The following is a 19,047-nucleotide window of genomic DNA, read 5'->3' as shown; positions in this document are numbered from 1 at the left end:
GCTGTTTGCTTCTGGGAACCAATATAGAAGAAATAGAATGGAATAAAATAACTTTCCCTAGTTTGCACCCTAGCATGATTTGTGGAGGCTTTATACCAGAAATACGTGGGCACATGGTGGGGCTTCCTCAGCTACACAGGGTGCTTTAGGTACCTCAACTATTATATAAACTAGACTTTCAAAATCTAGACTGGACTGACCCTGGAAGTCTTATATTTCAACCAGCACTGGCAGAATTGCCTTGATAGGTATGGTGCCTTTTCCTGACATACATTTTTGTGTTGTTCTTTGGCTTATCGACATAAACAAGTTTATCAAGATACCTCAGTTATACAGAATGTTAATTCAAGGGGAACTAATAGACACAATTAAGCAGCAGTGGTTATGGTCACAGGAATATAAAGACCAGAGTTATGTCCCTATGTTTCAGATGGAAGAAAGGTCTACTACATAAGACATGGATATATTATTAAAAATTCTTATGTGTGTGTGTGATAGATAGTTAGAGAAAGAGAGAGAGAGTAGTAGTCTCTCCATGGCAAAATATTAAAAATGATCTCCTCTTAATTTCTGAAGAGCACATAAAGCAGGACTCAAATGCCCATCGGCCAGCCAAATAACTTATGAATCTGGTTGGATAAAAGACAATAAGGAAAAGTGAGGATTGTAGCTGACAGAAGAGTACCTCTTCTGCCTAAAGGCATTCAAATTCAATTTCTCAAAATCCTCGTATATGTGCACATATACACATATAGCTCATAGGTTGCCAGTTTACACCTCCAATAGAAATGATGTTTATCATCTTGCAATCTGGAATCTTAAAGTGGAAGACTGGTAAACAGACGGAAATCCATAGGTAAGTGCTTTAAATCCCGCTAAGGAAAGGGATTTTATTACTTTGGGGAGATATTTTTTATAGCTCTAATTTTTCCAAAAGCATTATTAGTATAGATGAGGCAGCATGTCTGATGGGTGTTAAAGCTTCATCTGCTTTCACACAGCATTTTTTCTTTCCTGCTTCAGGAAATTAAAAGATCACATCTAATGCCACCTTATTTTTTACTAAATGAAAATCTTAAGTTCAATTAAGGGACTTAACAGGGAAGTAAATAAATATCCAAGAACTTAAGGAATTTAGAATGCCTCAAAATTAAGCTTTTTATGAAAGAGCTCCCAAGAAAAGAATCTCCCAGAGATATTACTCCAAATGGGAATATGCTTCCTATTTGGAAGATTCCTCTATTAATCTAAGAGGCATTTGTTTACCTGCTTTTTATTATGAGTCCATACAAAACTGAGTGAAATTACCTTTTCCAAACTAAGGATCCAGGCAAGCACTTGACTACCATTGAAAGTATCTGTTCCATTACTTTCCAAATCACAACTTGGACTAGGAAATACTGTGGCTGTTGTAAAAGAAAGAAGAGATTAGCATACTACACACACACACACACACACACACAGGCAGGTTCACATAAGAATCCATAAATATCACTTATGCTCTCATATACTCCACAGCAAGAATACGCTCAAATATGCATCTTCCATGAAAGTTTCATATTGGCAAAATGGCAAAGTCCATCAGTTTTTCCTTTCACATAAAACTGTGATGGTTTTGGTCTGCTTTTGGGTTTTTTCCAATCATTTTTGGATGTCATTGGCTTTCATTCCAGTTTATATCGTTAAACTTTATCACCAATATTATTGCCTAATAAACTGAATCATTTCTGTTCAGGCCTAGAGGATTTGAGGTGCCTCCACTAGCTCCACAGATCCACCATACTCAACATCTGTTCAAAGGATCTGCCAGTGCACATCTGGTGATAATGTTTTTTTTTTTTTAATTATTCAATTGGGAGGCTAAAATCTGCTTAGGATCATAAATTCTCTCCTCCCCAAAGTGGTTTTTGAATGGTGTTTCAGATCAAATAAATGGGAGGAAGCAATTAGTCCAGACTACAGTATATGCTAATTAAGTAATTCCCAAAGTGGCCTCATCCAGTACTATTTATAATGTGGCAGAGTGTTCCTGGTTAGGAGCATTAGCTGGAAGAGTATGTTCAGATCTATAGCATGGATGTTCATTAAGCCAGTGTGTTCACTTTTATAAACTGTGTACAGAAATACTTTATTATCCTCACAACCAAGAATCTTAATATTCAAAGATACAGTGACCTAACATCAGTGGGGCCTAGGCTTTGTTAAAATGCTCACTGGGCTGAAGAATTTACCAACTGATTCCTCTAGACCAAAGCAATACATTTGTGAGGTGACTGGCCAGGCTAAGAAATATAATCTGTGGCTACTGAGCAAAGCAAAGCTTACTGGACCACAACAGTATGATCTTATTTCTACTGTGCTTTAACCTACTCAGCCAAACACCCAGAGATCATTCACAACAGCATGTTAACTCCTCAAAACCATTCACTGCCATATTCCTACTACAATAACAAAGGACTTTTTTCATTTGGTCCACCAACTTGTATTGGAATGTTAATATCATAGAATCTTAAATATCGCATGGCATTTTTAAAGGTACTCCTTTTTTTCCCCAGATCACCAATCATATTCTGACATACAGGAATCTTTGTTTTGTTCACTAATGTATCTTCAGTACCTGAGACAGTGCCTACATGATAGCAGGCACCCAATAATTATTTGCTAATGAATATAAAACAGTCCTGCTGTTTTGAGAGTTTACCCTCAATTTGTGGCTTCTAACGAGTGTCTCTCAAGACCATCTGCAGCAAAAGCACCTGGACATAAGGTTCAGGAAGCTCAGCCTGTGGGTATTCTGCACATTACTGTCTCAGGGCCACTGGCCTAGCTGTGAATGAAAGAAGTACACAAGCACGATGAATGACTCTGATGCTGAGTGGTAGAGTGGGAGGAAGAAGACTACAGCTAGAAGAGTCCCATCTTGGCAGTTGCTCTAGTACCAGGTCAGCTGGATGACTGGGACAGGGAGGGTGCTTAACCTTGTTGGGCCTCATATTCCTCATCTGTAAAATATAAAGTTTGGACAAATCTCTGAGATTCTATCCAACATTTTTTATTGATGGGCATTCTAACCATCCCAGTGTTATCTAATTGCAGGCCACTGAAGAGTCCCTAGTCAATTCTGGGAAAGTGTGTAATTCTCAACATTACACTAGTGCCATTTAGGGTTTTGTTCCCAGACAGTATTTCAGTAAGAACTTAATTTCCAATTATTCCCAAGACCTTTGCATAACTGTACCACCACACTCAGGCAACCATAAGGAATATTTAGATCTCTTAGGGATATTCTAGGCATTCCATCTTTGTTTGAAAAGTTGAAAGTGTAACTTTTAAAGATTAGACCTTTACTGGTTGTTCCAAAAGGCCTGTTCCAAACTGGGCAGAAGAGGATAGCTTACCCAGTGATGCGCGCCTTTTTCCTGGAACTTCAGTGCTCTGGAGTGATAAATTGCTGTCCTCCTCCAGGTTGGATGACTTTCTCAGAATTTCACTAGAGAAGAAAAAGCAAGAACTCTATAACTTCACTCACATTAATTTCAGTTAGTTACAGCAATGCATTATGTGGTAGATTCCAGGGCTCTCCTAAGACTTTCAAATTTTTAATCTACTTTCTAGGATTTTAATGACAAAACTCACCTAACCATATACCAATGAATATATAAGGGCTCCTACAAGGTAAATTTTTACTCAGAGAAAATGGCCTAGATAAGGTTTAAAATACTTAATTTTTACTTCACTCTTATAGAAAGAAAAAAGGACTTTAGAGCTAAATACTGAAAATATTTATGATATATATTTTTTCTTTTAAAAAGATGGTGGATCCCAAATAGATGGTAGTCAAAGGGTGCTTCAGAGACTGAAATCAAGGTCTGCTTATTTGTCAACCACGAAAGAAAAAGAAGTTTTCTATGTTAAACTATAGATGGCATTTTGAAGACTATCAAAGATGAATACTTGCAAGACCGATTCAAAGAAGAAGAAGAACACCCATTTATTGAATATCTAGCCTGTGCTAAGCACTGTGGTTGGTGTCATTGCAGGTGGCACCAGGTGTTAAAGAAATAATGATGTACTCAGGGTTTTAATTGTACTGAATGTATCAAGGCTGTAATGATAGCATGTGGTGCCAGCAATCCCTGCACAACATGATCACACTAGCTTTTGGAAGAAAATATTATTGGACCACTCCACAATTCAGTAACCCTCTTTTTAAAAAATCACTTCCTGTTTAGTTTATTATTATTAAAATGGAAATAATCATATTTTCTTGAAAACTTGATATACCTAAAGTAAGTGTCTAAAATAAATATATCTATTTCAAGAGTGAAATAAGTCCAGATGTCTGGAATGAATAATCTGAATTTTGTCTGATTGTTTATAAAAAGCTTACTTACGGTACATAAGAATGGATATAAAAAGATAACAGTGGAAAAGTAAGAAGTTCTGCTTGCTACTGTGGTTCGATTTGACTTCCCTTTTAAGAAACAAGATCTGAGTCCTGGTTCCAGGATACTTTATGATTTATAAATTGGGGGAAAAAAATCTGTTTTTCTTCCCAGCGTGTCCTTTTAATAAAAATGATAAGAAGGGGTGATATTTGTTTTCATTCCCTAGTGTTCTTCCAATATTCTCTATCAAATGTACTGGTTGCTCCAAAAGTTCTGCATTCTTAATGTATATTTGAATTATTCATGACCATGACTGTATTCCCCTAAATCTTCTTACATTCCTTATGCTGACTATTTGGATGGGAAAACTGTTCAGATAAAAATAAGAAATGACCTGAACCTTTTCCCTGCTCTCAAATAGAAGTTTTAGAAAGTTTGAGAAAGTCAGGTTCACTTTTCTTTTTCTCGACATTTTTTTAGTTCAGCTTGAAGTACTGTAAGAAACACTACTGAATATCAACACATTTTGAAAATAAAGGGAAAAACTGCCTTCATAAAATTTTTAAGGAATAGGGACAGCAACAAAAACCAAAGGGAGAGTGACAAACATCAAAAAGAAGAAAGAAGGAGCAAGAGAAAACAGAGACTGAAAAATAAATGGGAGTGGGGAAGAAACAAAAAAGAGGCGATGGGAAATTAAGAAAGTGTGAGCTTGGAGAAGCAAAAGCTGCATCAAATCTACAGGGGACACCTTGCCCATTTTCCCACGTTCAGATAAGAGCCCTAAAACTATTCCTTCAAATATTCTTTCAATGCCAAAGACAAGTTCATCCCCTTCCCAGCAAGCTGCTGGCTCAACAGGTTTGAACTTGCTCAACAGAAAATGGCTCTTCCAGACAAGGAACTCTGGAGGCCTCTTTTCTAACTGGACCCGCCCTTGACCAGGAAGTGCCCACAATTACACGGTCACCTACAAGTCCCACGTTACAGGAGTGGGGAGGCGGTTCATCTCCATTTAGGTGGTCCTGGTACGGCCTTTTGTCATGGAGAGAGCATGGGATCTCACACGTACTTTGCTGGTCATCTCCCTGCAAATTTTCCCCAGTTTTGCTTTGCATTTACAATGTGTAGTGTGATGGCGTGTGTCCTCTGCCACTGCTCAACATAACTATTGTCTGTCAACTCTTAAAATGGAAACCACAAAATAAATGTGCAACAGCAAGCATTGTGGGTAAAAAGATGAATTAAGGCTCTAAGCTGAAATACAGCTTACCTCCCCCAAGCAAAGGTAATTAGTTCTTTTTGACTCCCTATTAAATTACTAAAGGAGGACAGGAAGGTATCCAGTCTTACTGAGTTAAGTGTAATCTCTGAGCTTTCTAATTAGCTTGACCATACTTACAGACAGAGAACTCTATGCTTCTTAGAGTGATGAATGAGAACCAGTATCTTTTCCATCATTTTACACAATTTAAGCATTTTGTACATACTTACTTTATATATATTTTAAGTGTATTATGTTTGTCTGTGTACCTGTTCCTACCACTTTTCCATTTTAGGCTGTGACATCTTTGGAAGCAGGCACCATGATGATGCTCTTTTTATTCAAAACACCTAGCACAGGACTGAACCATAAGATAGGATGGCTGATTAAATAAAAAGAGACAGTGTTGCTGGGATGTAGAAGAAAGAACTTTGGAGTTGTTAGGTATCTTTTGAATCCCAGCTCTGCCTCTTCCTAAAAAATTTCAGCCTCATCTGAAAATTAGGAATGATACACCTATCTTGCAAGGCTGTTGTGAGTACTATGTGAGATGTCTTTAACAAGTGCCTCTCTGGGCCCTGTCATCATAGGCACTCACCAATATTAACTGTCAAAGTGCCCACAAAGAAGATGGTACAAAGACACAGCTTTCACCATCAGTGTGGAGCTGAAGGCCCATACTTATGTATCTATACTCCCCACATAATCTTACAATACTAGAACCTTCAAGATCTCTGGACACCAAATGGATGCACCCTTACCATTCATAATCTGGAACCAGTGAGCACTGGCTGGTGAGGTGGGAAGAGGGAAAGTACCTTACCCAGAATTTTGTAACCCTTTCTTCATTTTATTATTTAATTTCTTTATCAGTTTACTCATAAGAGGAATTTTCCATTTTAAGTAATGATCAATTTTCTCCTCAGACTGTAAAATGCTTGAGAAAAGTCTATTTACAGTGCACTGTGTTGGCAGATGGTAGGATGTTTAGCACATGGCAAGCACTGAATAATAGATAATAAAGAACATCGCTTGGAAGAACTGACAGCTAAGGAACCATCTTTTTTTTTTTTTTTTTTAAATAGCCTGCCCTGTCTCCACTGTTGCACACCTGGTTCTGCAAAGGTCCTTGGAAGAGGAAACACCAGAGATGGCACCACAGACACAAACATATAATCAATTTTATACTGTACCCACCATATTCATCCATAAACTCACTAACGTTTATTAAATTCCCACGATATGTAATATAATGGGCAAGTCAAATAAAAAAACAGGGATTATAATACGTTAATGGTAATAGCTAAGTAAGGACATGCCTAGGGAATGATGACAACACATGACTGGGGGTGCTCAATTAGAGTGGTCATTTGTGTTTCTTATAGAGCGAGATCCTAGAATCATAACCTAATTCATGCCTCTTGCTACCTTAAAATCTTTTTCTTCATACTTTCACTAGACTAGTGGTTTTCAACTGGGGGCAATTTTGTGCTCCCTCCCCTGCTCCCAGGGGTATTTGACAATATCTGGAGAAATATGTAGTTGTCACAACTGGACGGGAGTGTTGCTACTGGTATCTAGTGGGTAGAGGCCAGGGATGCTACTAAACAGTCTACAGTGCACAGCACAACAAAGAATTATCTGATCCCAAGTAGCAATAATGCTGAGATTGAGAAACCCTGCACTAGGCTGTGACAGAGAAGTGGATTTATTCAATGATGACTCCTCCCTAATCCCACTCTCTAGGACCAACTCAGGAGATTAAAAAATCCTATTCGGGAACTCTAAATAGCTCTAAGAAAGTCTCAGACAATCTCTCTCATACTAGATATCTCTGGGAGGTATATTAAGGCATTATACAAAACTTGGATGCCCCTGAATCCAGCATGTAGGCTCACATGAGTCCAGAGAATTCAACCTTCTGGGTGAGGCAAGAAAGCCTGAGTCAAATCTCCAAGTGGCCCATGGCATCACTTTACTGCCTTTTACTGGACCCAGCCACATGTACAGTACCACGGAGATGGCTAAGGGCCTGCCTCTAAGATGTTGAAGAGGTAGAGTCTGCTTCTATGGTATTTATAGTGCTCCACTTTGAACAGGAATTTAATAAGGGAAACATCTTGGATTCAAAATGTTCAATTTAAGATACCAGGAGGGAAACTAGGCTCAGGGTAGTTTTACTTCTTCTCAGACATGTCTACCAACAGTTACATTGGGGAAATGTCACATTTATAGATATCATTGCAATGGGAGGATTTATGCACTTATATTGAATGTCTCTGTATTTCCTGTGAGTGGGAAAGACTACCTGTGTGGGCAGCATCCATGTGTGCTATGGTAATTCTGTCTTTGAAAGGAATTGCTTCCAGGAAAGACACATATGGCAAATCCTAAAAAGAAAATTCTGACATTCTTTTTTTGTCTTTAAGGATTAGTTAAACTTTTTATATTTTTTCCCTTCTTCCCCAGAATTACAATTATACGGGTATGTAGTGACACCTGGAAAGAAGGCATGAAATCTGCTGCAGGCCCAGTTCTGGTTCCAGCTTCAGATGACATTCATTACCAACTTTTAAGTACAAATAAGAATGTTGTAATGGCATTGAGGCCTCCTCAGTGACTTGATACGGTTGTCCTTCCTTGACTCCCCCAAGGAGAAGTCATTTTAATTTTTTTCATATTTTCTTCAATTTCATTCTGATGTTCATTCCTTCAGGGTCATCTATGCTTCAGATACAACCCCTGCCTGCCCATGTTCAACATATATCTCTCTTCTAGGTAGCTCACTTACCAATCAACAATCTATACCATTAAGGTGTTAAGATTCAGAAATGCCTTCATATGTTGCTCTGTCCTAGGATTTTTTATATTCTTTGGAGGGACTTTGGAGATATAATGTATATCGGAGCTAATACATTTCTAAAGGCACCATGATGGGCAGATGAGGAAATGCCTCGGGGGTAGATGTGTATCAAAAGCACGTAGAATATAGAGGAGGAGGTAACATCACAGTAGCTTTCAGATGACCCTGTACATATTATGTTCTACCTAGCCCTGACACAGGCAGATTAATATGGCTACACGACAAGGGAATTTGTCATTTTGCCATCACAGTCAGCAGCAAAGCTACCTGCCCATTCCTCTAAACTGACTCTACAAGGGCCGCCATTGATTTCTTTCCTTTATTAAGTTCTGAGATTCTTTTTTTATGGCCTATCTCAAATACACCTTCCTCTAGTCTGGTAACCACCACCCTATCTGTCCTTAATGATCTTACTCACACAGGTCTCTGGAGAACTCTTCTGACGTCTCCCCACCCAAACCTCTCTCCATTCCAATAATATATCCAACAGTCAGATGCATATTCCTCAGGCAGAAACAATGTCTCAGGGTGTCTGTGTAACTATTCACCATTTGTTGTCTGACATTCTGGACACAGTGAGAACTAAACAAATATTAATCACATTGACCATGTCATAGATTAATTTCCCTGTTTAGTAGTCTCTATCTCTCTCTCCCAGTAGATTTTAAGTTTGTACAGGGATATGCCTTAGTCATCTATGTATCCATAGTGACTTGCATTGTCTCCAGCATGTGGTACACATTCAATACATTCTAACTCAATGAATTAACAATTTTGCCTGTGTGGCAGTTAAGACTTCCTTCCACTTTGTTTTTGATAAATGAAATTTTAACCTGTATTTTTATATGAATACTCACTAAAATGATTACTAGATGGTTAACAATTACTCTGAAATTAATACAGTGTGAGACTTATACATCTCACCTCATCTTTATAGTCAAACGAGGACATATAACTGTTTTACTTCCACTTCCCTTATATTCCCAATAATACCTTCAGGTCAGTTTCTAAACACATCCATATTTTTCAGTATTAAACAAAAGTCTTGGCACTTTAAAAATTTCCCTGAATAGAATCTGATTAGCTATGTTTCAAGTTCTGTAGGAGCCATTCAATAGGAGCAGAGGTATGAATTTGGAAAACACAGGTCATGGATGAGTGTCAACATGACAGAGATAGGGAGTAAATCCATAGAGGCAATACCCCACAGGAGCTGCAGGAATGTTGAATTGCTTCTCCAAATAATGACCCTGTGAGCTCTGCAAGATGATCTTTGCCATTTGCCAGCTGTGTGAGCAATGGCACAGCCAGGGGTTCCCACTGTTCTGATGTATTCTTAGAGGCAGGGCAGGGAGGAAGGACCACAAGGGTTAAGTCCCATGATGTTGGATCATCCCTTGTGCATTAAGGGGCAAAAAATCATAAATGTAATCATTTCTTCTTTCAGACAGCTAGTTACAGTTGATGCTGAGTATAGTGTTGAATTTTTTTTAAAGCACCTCATCCTGAAGCTAATGCTTAAGAGAAATATGAATTTAATAACAGAAGGTTGGTGCCAATGCAAAAACTCATGAAAAAACTTGGCGACTGGCCAGCAAGTAGTGACTAAGTGTGATCATGTCTTTCAAAATAAACATGGTGGGCCTCTTTTGATGAAGCCAAAGATTTTTTTTCCCCTGACTGTTTTGTTCCTTAATGAGGCTATGCTGGTGAATCTTTCTTCATCAAAGGGAAGTAATTTAGTGCAATGGCTTACTTAGTATGGAACGGCTTACCTAGTAACCATGCCCCAGTTTCACTGCATGGCTATATAAAGCATAAAAGTTAATAGCATGGTGGGAAATATCATTAATGCAATTTTATTATTGTACATAATTTTCCAAATTAAGTTCCAATTACTTAGTAGTTTAGAGAAAATACTGAATATACGGCAATATAGAGCTTGAGCTCAATAAAATACCTGGAGATTGGAATAAAACTGAAAAAAAAGAGACATGATCAGCTATCTGGAGAATAACCAACAGAGGGTAAAATAAAACTGGACTTTAATCCTAGTTCCAAAACCAACTCAATGGCTCATCTCAGGAGACTCCATGAATTTGGTTCTCTATTATATTACATAGAAAAATACTTCTTTGGGTGGAGATTTATTTATGGACTTCTTAGATTTTGTTAACTATTTCCCTCATTGTTACTTAGTTCTTCATGGAAAAAAAAAATACAAAGATGAGAGCCCCAGCTGGAGCTGTAATCCAATTTGTAAATAATGGACATTAATTTTCCCCATATCTTCTCTATCACTTGGCTCACGAAATGTCCATCTCAAGTACAACTTTTCCATGAAGATTTACCTGATTATGTCAGCTGAAAGCTCTCTTTCTACTTTAAGTATGGAGGTGTCTTGCTTCAGCATCCTTCTGGCGCTCTTCATTGCACTATCTCCTACTATCGTTGATTTAATATTTACCTTACCCTGCTAGAACACAGGCATAAATCTTGCCTAATTCATCACTCACATAGGGACACAGAGACCATCTATGAAGTGGCTGAATGAATAAAATATTAATTCACTTTATCGCTACACTGATTATACAAGGGGGCACAGGCTCTAGTCAGCTTTGGGTCTCCTTGCAGAGATACACAACTCAGCTAGTTGCTAGCTGAGGTAATGCTTGTATATGCCTAGAATATATTAGTCTCATAGAAAATATGTCATGTCATTTCCCTGCTTAAAAATTTCCAGTGGCTTCTCATTATACTAAAAACAAAAGACAAATCCTTTCCCTTTCCTTACCTGTTTGATTCTTCAGGCTCTTTCTCTCATGGTTTTTATTGTTTCACCATATCCCCTACTGCTTTCATCATCCCTCACGATGTTCTAGTCATATTAGCCAACTTTCTGTTCCTCTAAATAATCAGGTTTGTCCCCACTTCAGGATCACTGACTATTTCTCTGCCTGGAACTTTATCTTCTAGATGTTCACATGCTGGTGCTGGTTTTTCCCTGTCCTTGTTGGTCTCTACCCAAATGTCACCTTCTAGCAGAGGCCCTTCTTTTGCTACCCTATTAAATTCCCACCTTGCAGTTTCTATCTCTTAACCTGCTCTATTTTCTTGCTAGTACATTTATTATTATCAGTAATTATGCTATTTATTTATTTTATTGCTTTTTTGCTTAGTTTTCCATTAGAATGCAAGTAACAAAATGGTAGAGAATTTGTTTGGTTCACAAAACCAATGTGAATTAGCAACCCAATAATTAGGTGTCTCAAGTCATTTCCCAGAACAATTCTTGACATGTTGATATTTTATGCTAAGCAGCTTGTAATTAGTTACTGTCTTAAAGTATCTCCCATATTATCTGATGATCAAAATCACGACGATAATATTAAAGGAGAAATGGTGCTACGTGTCAAGGAATTTAAATTAAAAGTTTGGAACCAAATATCTCTGATTATAGATAAATATAATCTTTTCTTGAGAGACACTTAAAAAAACCTCTACCAGGATAATCTCATGGTCAATTCAGATTACAATGTTTTTCTCAGTTCTACAGACAGTTGGGCTCTTGGGTGTCTCTTTAGGTTTAAAATCTCAGGATGGAAAACTGAGGTTGTAAATGGTCTAGATTCCCTATCTTTATTCTTCAGTTTCTTCTCACACCATACACATTAACTTCATTTAAAGATTACTATTGAATTAAGAATACTTTCAACTTTATTACTTTGATTTCTAGACCCTTAATTTCTTTATTTGCATTTCCTGGTTTCTGTTATATCTAGAAGTTCCACATAGAGCTAGATAAATATGTTATTCTTCCAGGAGATAATATCCCTGACATTGCCCTATATCTTATGCTTGTGATCGAGTCCTGGGGCAATGTCACTGACAGTTTGAGGAAGGATAGAGAAGCTCTGACGGAAGTTAAGAAGGACTGCCTTGCCTACCCAGTTTTTTTTTTTTTTTTGATTTTTATTGGAGTATAGTTGATTTACAATGTTGTGTTAGTTTCAGGTGTACAGCAAAGTGAATCAGTTATACACACACGTATATCCACCCTTTTTTTTTCTTTTAAGATTGTTTTCCCCTATAGGCCATCACAGAGTATTGAGTAGGGTTCTCTGTGATATACAGTAGATCCTTAATAGTTATCTATTTTATGTGTATAGCAGTGTGTATATGTGAGTCTCAATTTCCCAATTAATCCCCACTCCCATCCTCCGGTAACCGTAAGTAGTTTTAAAAGGCAAAATTTGAGTAATTCATCAAAGTAGATTATGCTTAATCCTACATAAAAATGGTAATTCCAGTTTGTACCCACCTCGTTCATTCATATTTAGATCATCACATTCGTAGATATAGAAAATAAAGTTGTATACCTAACCTAGGATGGCTTCCTGGATATCTCCAGGAAACAAGAATCTGATCTCTCAAAGCAACTGAACACACTTGGAAGTGTCCCTACCTGTCTTTAAATTGTGCATCGTCAATTCCATTCCTACGAAGCAGATCTTGTGGCCCATAGGGTGTGTCTTTGCATTTAGAGTCTGTGTCACAGAGTAGGGTTTGCAGCAGCGGGAAGAAGCCAGTACTAGGAAGGTTTCGAGGTGCAAGGTAACCTAAAAGTTAAAAACAAACAAACAAACAATAATTAGATCACTATGATGTTTGCCTGGGAAGGGAAAGGAGTGCAGTAACTGTTTTGTGAAATTATCTTCTGGATTATGACTGTTTGGGTCCCCCATGTATCAAAAGACTTTAAAATGCTTTTTGCCCCACAAATTTCTCGTCCTAGGATTTATTCTAAGGAAATAGCGGCAAGAATGTTTGCCAGAGTGTTTTAAAAATAAATCACAGTGTACCCATATAATAAAACACAAGGCAGCCAATAAAAATGTTGTCAAATAATATGGAAAATATTTGTAATATATTGCTTATTAAAAAAAGTAGATCAGAAAACAGTATGACCAGAATAGCCATAATTATAAAAAATATATATAAATATATGTAGTATATTAAAAAATCTGGAGTGGGACTTCCCTGGCAGTCCAGTGGTTAAGACTCCACACTTCCACTGCAGGGGTCTTGGGTTCGATACCTTGTTAGGGAACTAAGATCTCACATGCCGCATGGCATGGTCAAGTAAACAATAAATAAATTAAAAAAATAAAAATAAAAAATCTGGAGGAATTTTTTTCCTTGGTGGTTATTTCAAATGACTTTGTTTACTTTCATTTGACTGTATATTAACTATTTTCTCCCACAATGCACATGTCTTCTTTTGTAATCAAAGTCATTATAAATGCAACCAATCTTCCAAATACAGGAAATATTTTTGGTGTCCTCAAAATTTAACATAATAGCTAAATTATTTATCCTGTACACACATTTTCTTCCTATTTAAAAACCAATAATAATGGTGTGAATTAATATGCAGATTTTCCCCAATATTAAAGCCACAAGTATTGTAACAGTTAATGGTTTTGTAACCTTTACTTTAACATTTGCTTTGAAAATATGATGATGGGGCTTCCCTGGTGGTGTAGTGGTTGAGAATCTGCCTGCTAGTGCAGGGGACACGGGTTCGAGCCCTGGTCTGGGAGGATCCCACATGCCGCAGAGCAACTGGGCCCGTGAGCCACAACTACTGAGCCTGCACGTCTGGAGCCTGTGCTCCGCCACAAGAGAGGCCGCATTAGTGAGAGGCCCGTGCACTGCGATGAAGAGTGGCCCCCGCTTGCCACAACTAGAGAAAGCCCTCGCACAAGAAAACGAAGACGCAACACAGCAAAAATAAATAAATTAATTAATAAACTCCTACCCCCAACATCAAAAAAAAAAAAGAAAGAAAGAAAGAAAGATCAGGCAGTAGGCACTACCCTCAGATTCCCTCATTCTAAAAAATATATATATATATATATATGATGATGGCACACACATGAGTCAAGATAAAAGGCAAGCTGTGAATTACAAATCTTTTCACAATTAGGTTTGATACTAAAACACTAGCTTCCTCCCTTTGGGGAATACAGAGACAATGAACTTTCAAAAAAGGCAGGTTTACCTCCCGGGAGCCTGTGCAGCCTGCAACTGCCAGGGTCCCGTGATCCAGGGACGACTTCCCCCGGAGAACACACGCGGGCCACACGCGGGCCTCAGGCTGTTGCAAAGTCACGCTGGCCTCTGCCACCGCAGGCTCGCCCTGCAGTCCGTGCCCCTCCCTCCCCGTGGCCTGAGTGAGCCAGAGCCCCCGAATCAGCTGCTCCTTTAACCCCGTCCTGTCTGAGTGAAGAACAGACGCCCTCAGGTGACCTACACGCAGAGGTGGGGCCTAATCCAAAGCTGAACCCCAGGAGCTGTGCGAACAAAGAAAAGAAACGGAAATCTCTCCCAGCAGCCTCAGGAGCAGCGGATTAAATCTCCACAATCAACATGATGTACCCTGCATCTGTGGAATACCTGAATAGACAATGAATCAGCCCAAACTGAGGAGATGGACTTTGAGAGCAACGATATATATATATATTTCTCTTTTTCTCTTTTTGTGAGTGTGTATGTGTATGTTTCTGGGTGTGATTTTGTCTGTATAGCTTTGCTTTTACCATTTGTCCTAGGGTAATGTCTGTCTGCTTTTTGTTTTTCTGTGTTTTTTAGTACAGTTTTTAGCGCTTGTTATCATTGGTGGATTTGTTTTTTGATTTGGGTGCTCTCTTCTTTCTTTCCTTCTTCCTTTTTTTTCTCCCTTTTATTATGAGCTGTGTGGATGAAAGGCTCTTGGCACTCCAGCCAGGAGTCAGTGCTGTGCCTCTGAGATGGGAGAGCCAAGTTCAGGACACTGATCCACAAGAGACCTCCCAGATCCATGTAATATCAAACGGTGAAAATCTCCAAGAGATCTCCATCTCAAAGCCAAGAACCAGCTCCACTCAATGACCAGCAAGCTACAGTGCAGGACACCCTTTGCCAAACAACTAGCAAGACAGGAGCACAAAACCACCCATTAGCAGACAGGCTGCCTAAAATCATAATAAGGCCACAGACACCCCAAAACACACAACCAGACATGGACCTGTCCACCAGAAAGACAAGAACCAGCCTCATCCACCAGAACACAGGCACTACTCCCCTCTACCAGGAAGCCTACACAACTCACTGAACCAACCTTAGCCACTGGGGGCAGACACCAAAAACAACAGGAACTACGAACCTGCACCCTGCAAAAAGGAGACTCCAAACACAGTAACTTAAGCAAAATGAGAAGACAGAGAAACACACAGCAGATTTAGGAGTAAGATAAAAACCCACCAGACCTCACAAATGAAGAGGAAATAGGCAGTCTATCTGAAAAAGAATTCAGAACAATGATAGTAAAGTTGATCCAAAATCTTGGAAATAGAATGGACAAAACACAAGAAATGATTAACAAGGACCTAGAGGAACTAAAGAGAAACCAAACAGTGATGAACAACAAAATAAATGCAATTACAAATTCTCTAGAAGGGATCAATAGCAGAATAACTGAGGCAGAAGAACAGACAAGTGACCTGGAAGATAAAATAGTGGAAATAACTAATGCAGAGCAGAATAAAGAAAAAAGAATGAAAAGAATTGAGGACAGTCTCAGAGACCTCTGGGACAACATTAAACACACCAACATTCAAATTATAGGGGTCCCAGAAGAAGAAGAGAAAAAGAAAGGGAATGAGAAAATATTTGAAGAGATTATAATTGAAAATTTCCCTAATATGGGAAAGGAAATGGTTAAGTTCAGGAAGCACACAGAGTCCCATACAGGATAAACCCAAGGAGAAACACACCAAGAGAAATATTAATCAAACTGTCAAAAATTAAATACAAAGAAAAAATATTAAAAGCAGCAAGGGAAAAACAACAAATAACATACAAGGGAATCCCCATAAGGCTAACAGCTTATCTTTCAGCAGAAACTCAGCAAGCCAGAAGGGAGTGGCAGGACACCTTTAAAGTGATGAAGGGGAAAAACCTACAACCAAGATTACTCTACCCAGCAAGGATCTCATTCGGATTTGACAGAGAAATTAAAACCTTTACAGACAAGCAAAAGCTAAGACAATTCAGCACCACCAAACCACCTTTACAACAAATGCTAAAGGAATTTCTCTAGGCAGGAAACACAAGAGGAGGAAAAGACCTACAATAACAAACCCCAAACAATTAAGAAAAGGGTAATAGGAACATACATATCAATAATTACCTTAAATGTACATGGATTAAATGCTCCAACCAAAAGACATAGACTGCCTGAATGGATACAAAAACAAGACCCATATATATTCTGTCTACAACAGACCCACTTCAGACCTAGGGACACATACAGACTGAAAGTGAGGGGATGGAAAAAGATATTCCATGCAAATGGAAATCAAAAGAAAGCTGGAGTAGCAATTCTCATATCAGACAAAATAGACTTTAAAATAAAGACTATTACAAGAGACAAAGAAGGACACTACATAATGATCACGGGATCAATCCAAGAAGAAGATATAACAATTGTAAATATTTACGCACCCAACATAGGAGCACCTCAATACATAAGGCAAATGCTAACAGTCATAAAATGGGGAAATCGACAGTAACACAATCATAGTAGGGGACTTTTACACCCCACTTTCACCAAGGGACAGATCATCCAAAATGAAAATAAATAAGGAAACACAAGCTTCAAATGATATATTAAACAAGATGGAATTAATTGATATTTATAGGACATTCCAGCCAAAAACAACAGAATACACTTTCTTCTCAAGTGCTCATGGAACATTCTCCAGGATAGATCATACCTTGAGTCACAAATCAAGCCTTGGTAAATTTAAGAAAATTGAAATCATATCAAGTATCTTTTCTGAAAACAACGCTATGAGACTAGATATCAATTACAGGAAAAAGTCTATAAAAAATACAAACACTAAACAATACACTACTTAATAACCAAGAGATCACTGAAGAAATCAAAGAGGAAATCAAAAAATACCTAGAAATAAATGACAATGAAAACACGACGATCCAAAACCTATGGGATGCAGCAAAAGCAGTTCTAAGAGGGAAGTTTATAGGAATACAATCCTACCTTGAGAAATAAGAAACATCTCAAATAAACAACCTAACCTTACACCTAAAGCAATTAGAGAAAGAAGAACAAAAAACCCCCAAAGTTAACAGAAGGAAAGAAATCATAAAGATCAGATCAGAAATAAATGAAAAAGAAATGAAGGAAACAATAGCAAAGATCAATAAAATTAAAAGCTGGTTCTTTGAGAGGATAAACAAAATTTATAAACCAACAGCAAGATTCATCAAGAAAAAAAGGGAGAAGACTCAAATCAATAGAATTAGAAATGAAAAAGGAGAAGTAACAACTGACACGGCAGAAATACAAAGGATCATGAGGGATTACTACAAGCAACTCTATGCCAATAAAATGGACAACCTGGAAAAAATGGACAAATTCTTAGAAAAGCACAACTTTCCAACACTGAACCAGGATAAAATAGAAAATATGAATAGACCAATCACAAGCACTGAAATTGAAACTGTGATAAAAAATCTTCCAACAAACAAAAGCCCAGGACCAGATGGCTTCACAGGCGAATCCTATCAAACATTAAGAGAAGAGCTAACACCTATCTTTCTCAAACTCTTCCAAAATATAGCAGAGGGAGGAACACTCCCAAACTCGTTCTGCGAGGCCACCATCACCCTGATACCAAAACTAGACAAAGATGTCACAAAAAAAGAAAACTACAGGCCAATATCACTGATGAACATCGATACAAAAGTCCTCAACAAAATACCAGCAAACAGAATCCAACAGCACATTACAAGGATCATACACCATGATCAAGTGGGGTTTATCCCAGGAATGCAAGCATTCTTCAATATATGCAAATCAATCAAAGTGATACACCATATTAACAAATTGAAGGAGAAAAACCATATGATCATCTCAATAGATGCAGAGAAAGCTTTTGACAAAATTCAACATCCATTTATGATAAAAACCCTCAAGGGAACTTACCTAAACAGGATAAATGCCATATATGACAAACCCACAGCCAACATTGTCCTCAGTGGTAAAAAAATGAAAGCATTTCCACTAAGATCAGGAACAAGACAAGGTTGCCCACTCTCACGACTATTATTCAACATAGTTTTGGAAGTTTTAGCCACAGCAATCGGAGATGAAACAGAAATAAAAGGAATCCAAATCGGAAAAGAAGGAGTAAAGCTGTCACTGTTTGCAGATGACATGATACTATACATAGAGAATCCTAAAGATGCTAGCAGAAAACTACTAGAGCTAATCAATAAATCTGGTAAAGAAGCAGGATATAAAGTTAATGCACAGAAATCTCTTGCATTCCTATATCCTAATGATGAAAAACCTGAAAGTGAAATTAAGAAAACACTTCCATTTACCACTGCAACAAAAAGAATAAAATAACTAGGAATGAACCTACCTAAGGAGACCAAAGAGCTGTATGAAGAAAACTATA

The 19,047-nt window shown here is 38.0% G+C and overlaps 1 protein-coding gene across 2 annotated transcripts in view; it reads right to left on the bottom strand.

Annotated features, from left to right (window-relative positions):
* The window catches only part of ABCA12 (ATP binding cassette subfamily A member 12), a gene marked incomplete at its 5' end in the record, with an annotated part of 180,642 nt that overhangs the window by 108,191 nt on the left and 53,404 nt on the right, over positions 1-19,047 (bottom strand). For both annotated transcript variants that reach the window (XM_082630169.1, XM_082630170.1), the window contains 3 exons: positions 1,300-1,406; positions 3,399-3,490; positions 12,981-13,134. In XM_082630169.1, the coding sequence (XP_082486295.1) occupies positions 1,300-1,406; positions 3,399-3,490; positions 12,981-13,134 (353 nt within the window). The remainder of the gene's footprint in view (positions 1-1,299; positions 1,407-3,398; positions 3,491-12,980; positions 13,135-19,047) is intronic.

The sequence above is a fragment of the Mesoplodon mirus genome (genome assembly GCF_964341445.2).
Source record: "Mesoplodon mirus genome assembly, chromosome: 8".
NCBI lineage: Eukaryota > Metazoa > Chordata > Mammalia > Artiodactyla > Ziphiidae > Mesoplodon > Mesoplodon mirus.
This window is presented reverse-complemented; position numbering and strand designations above follow the sequence as displayed.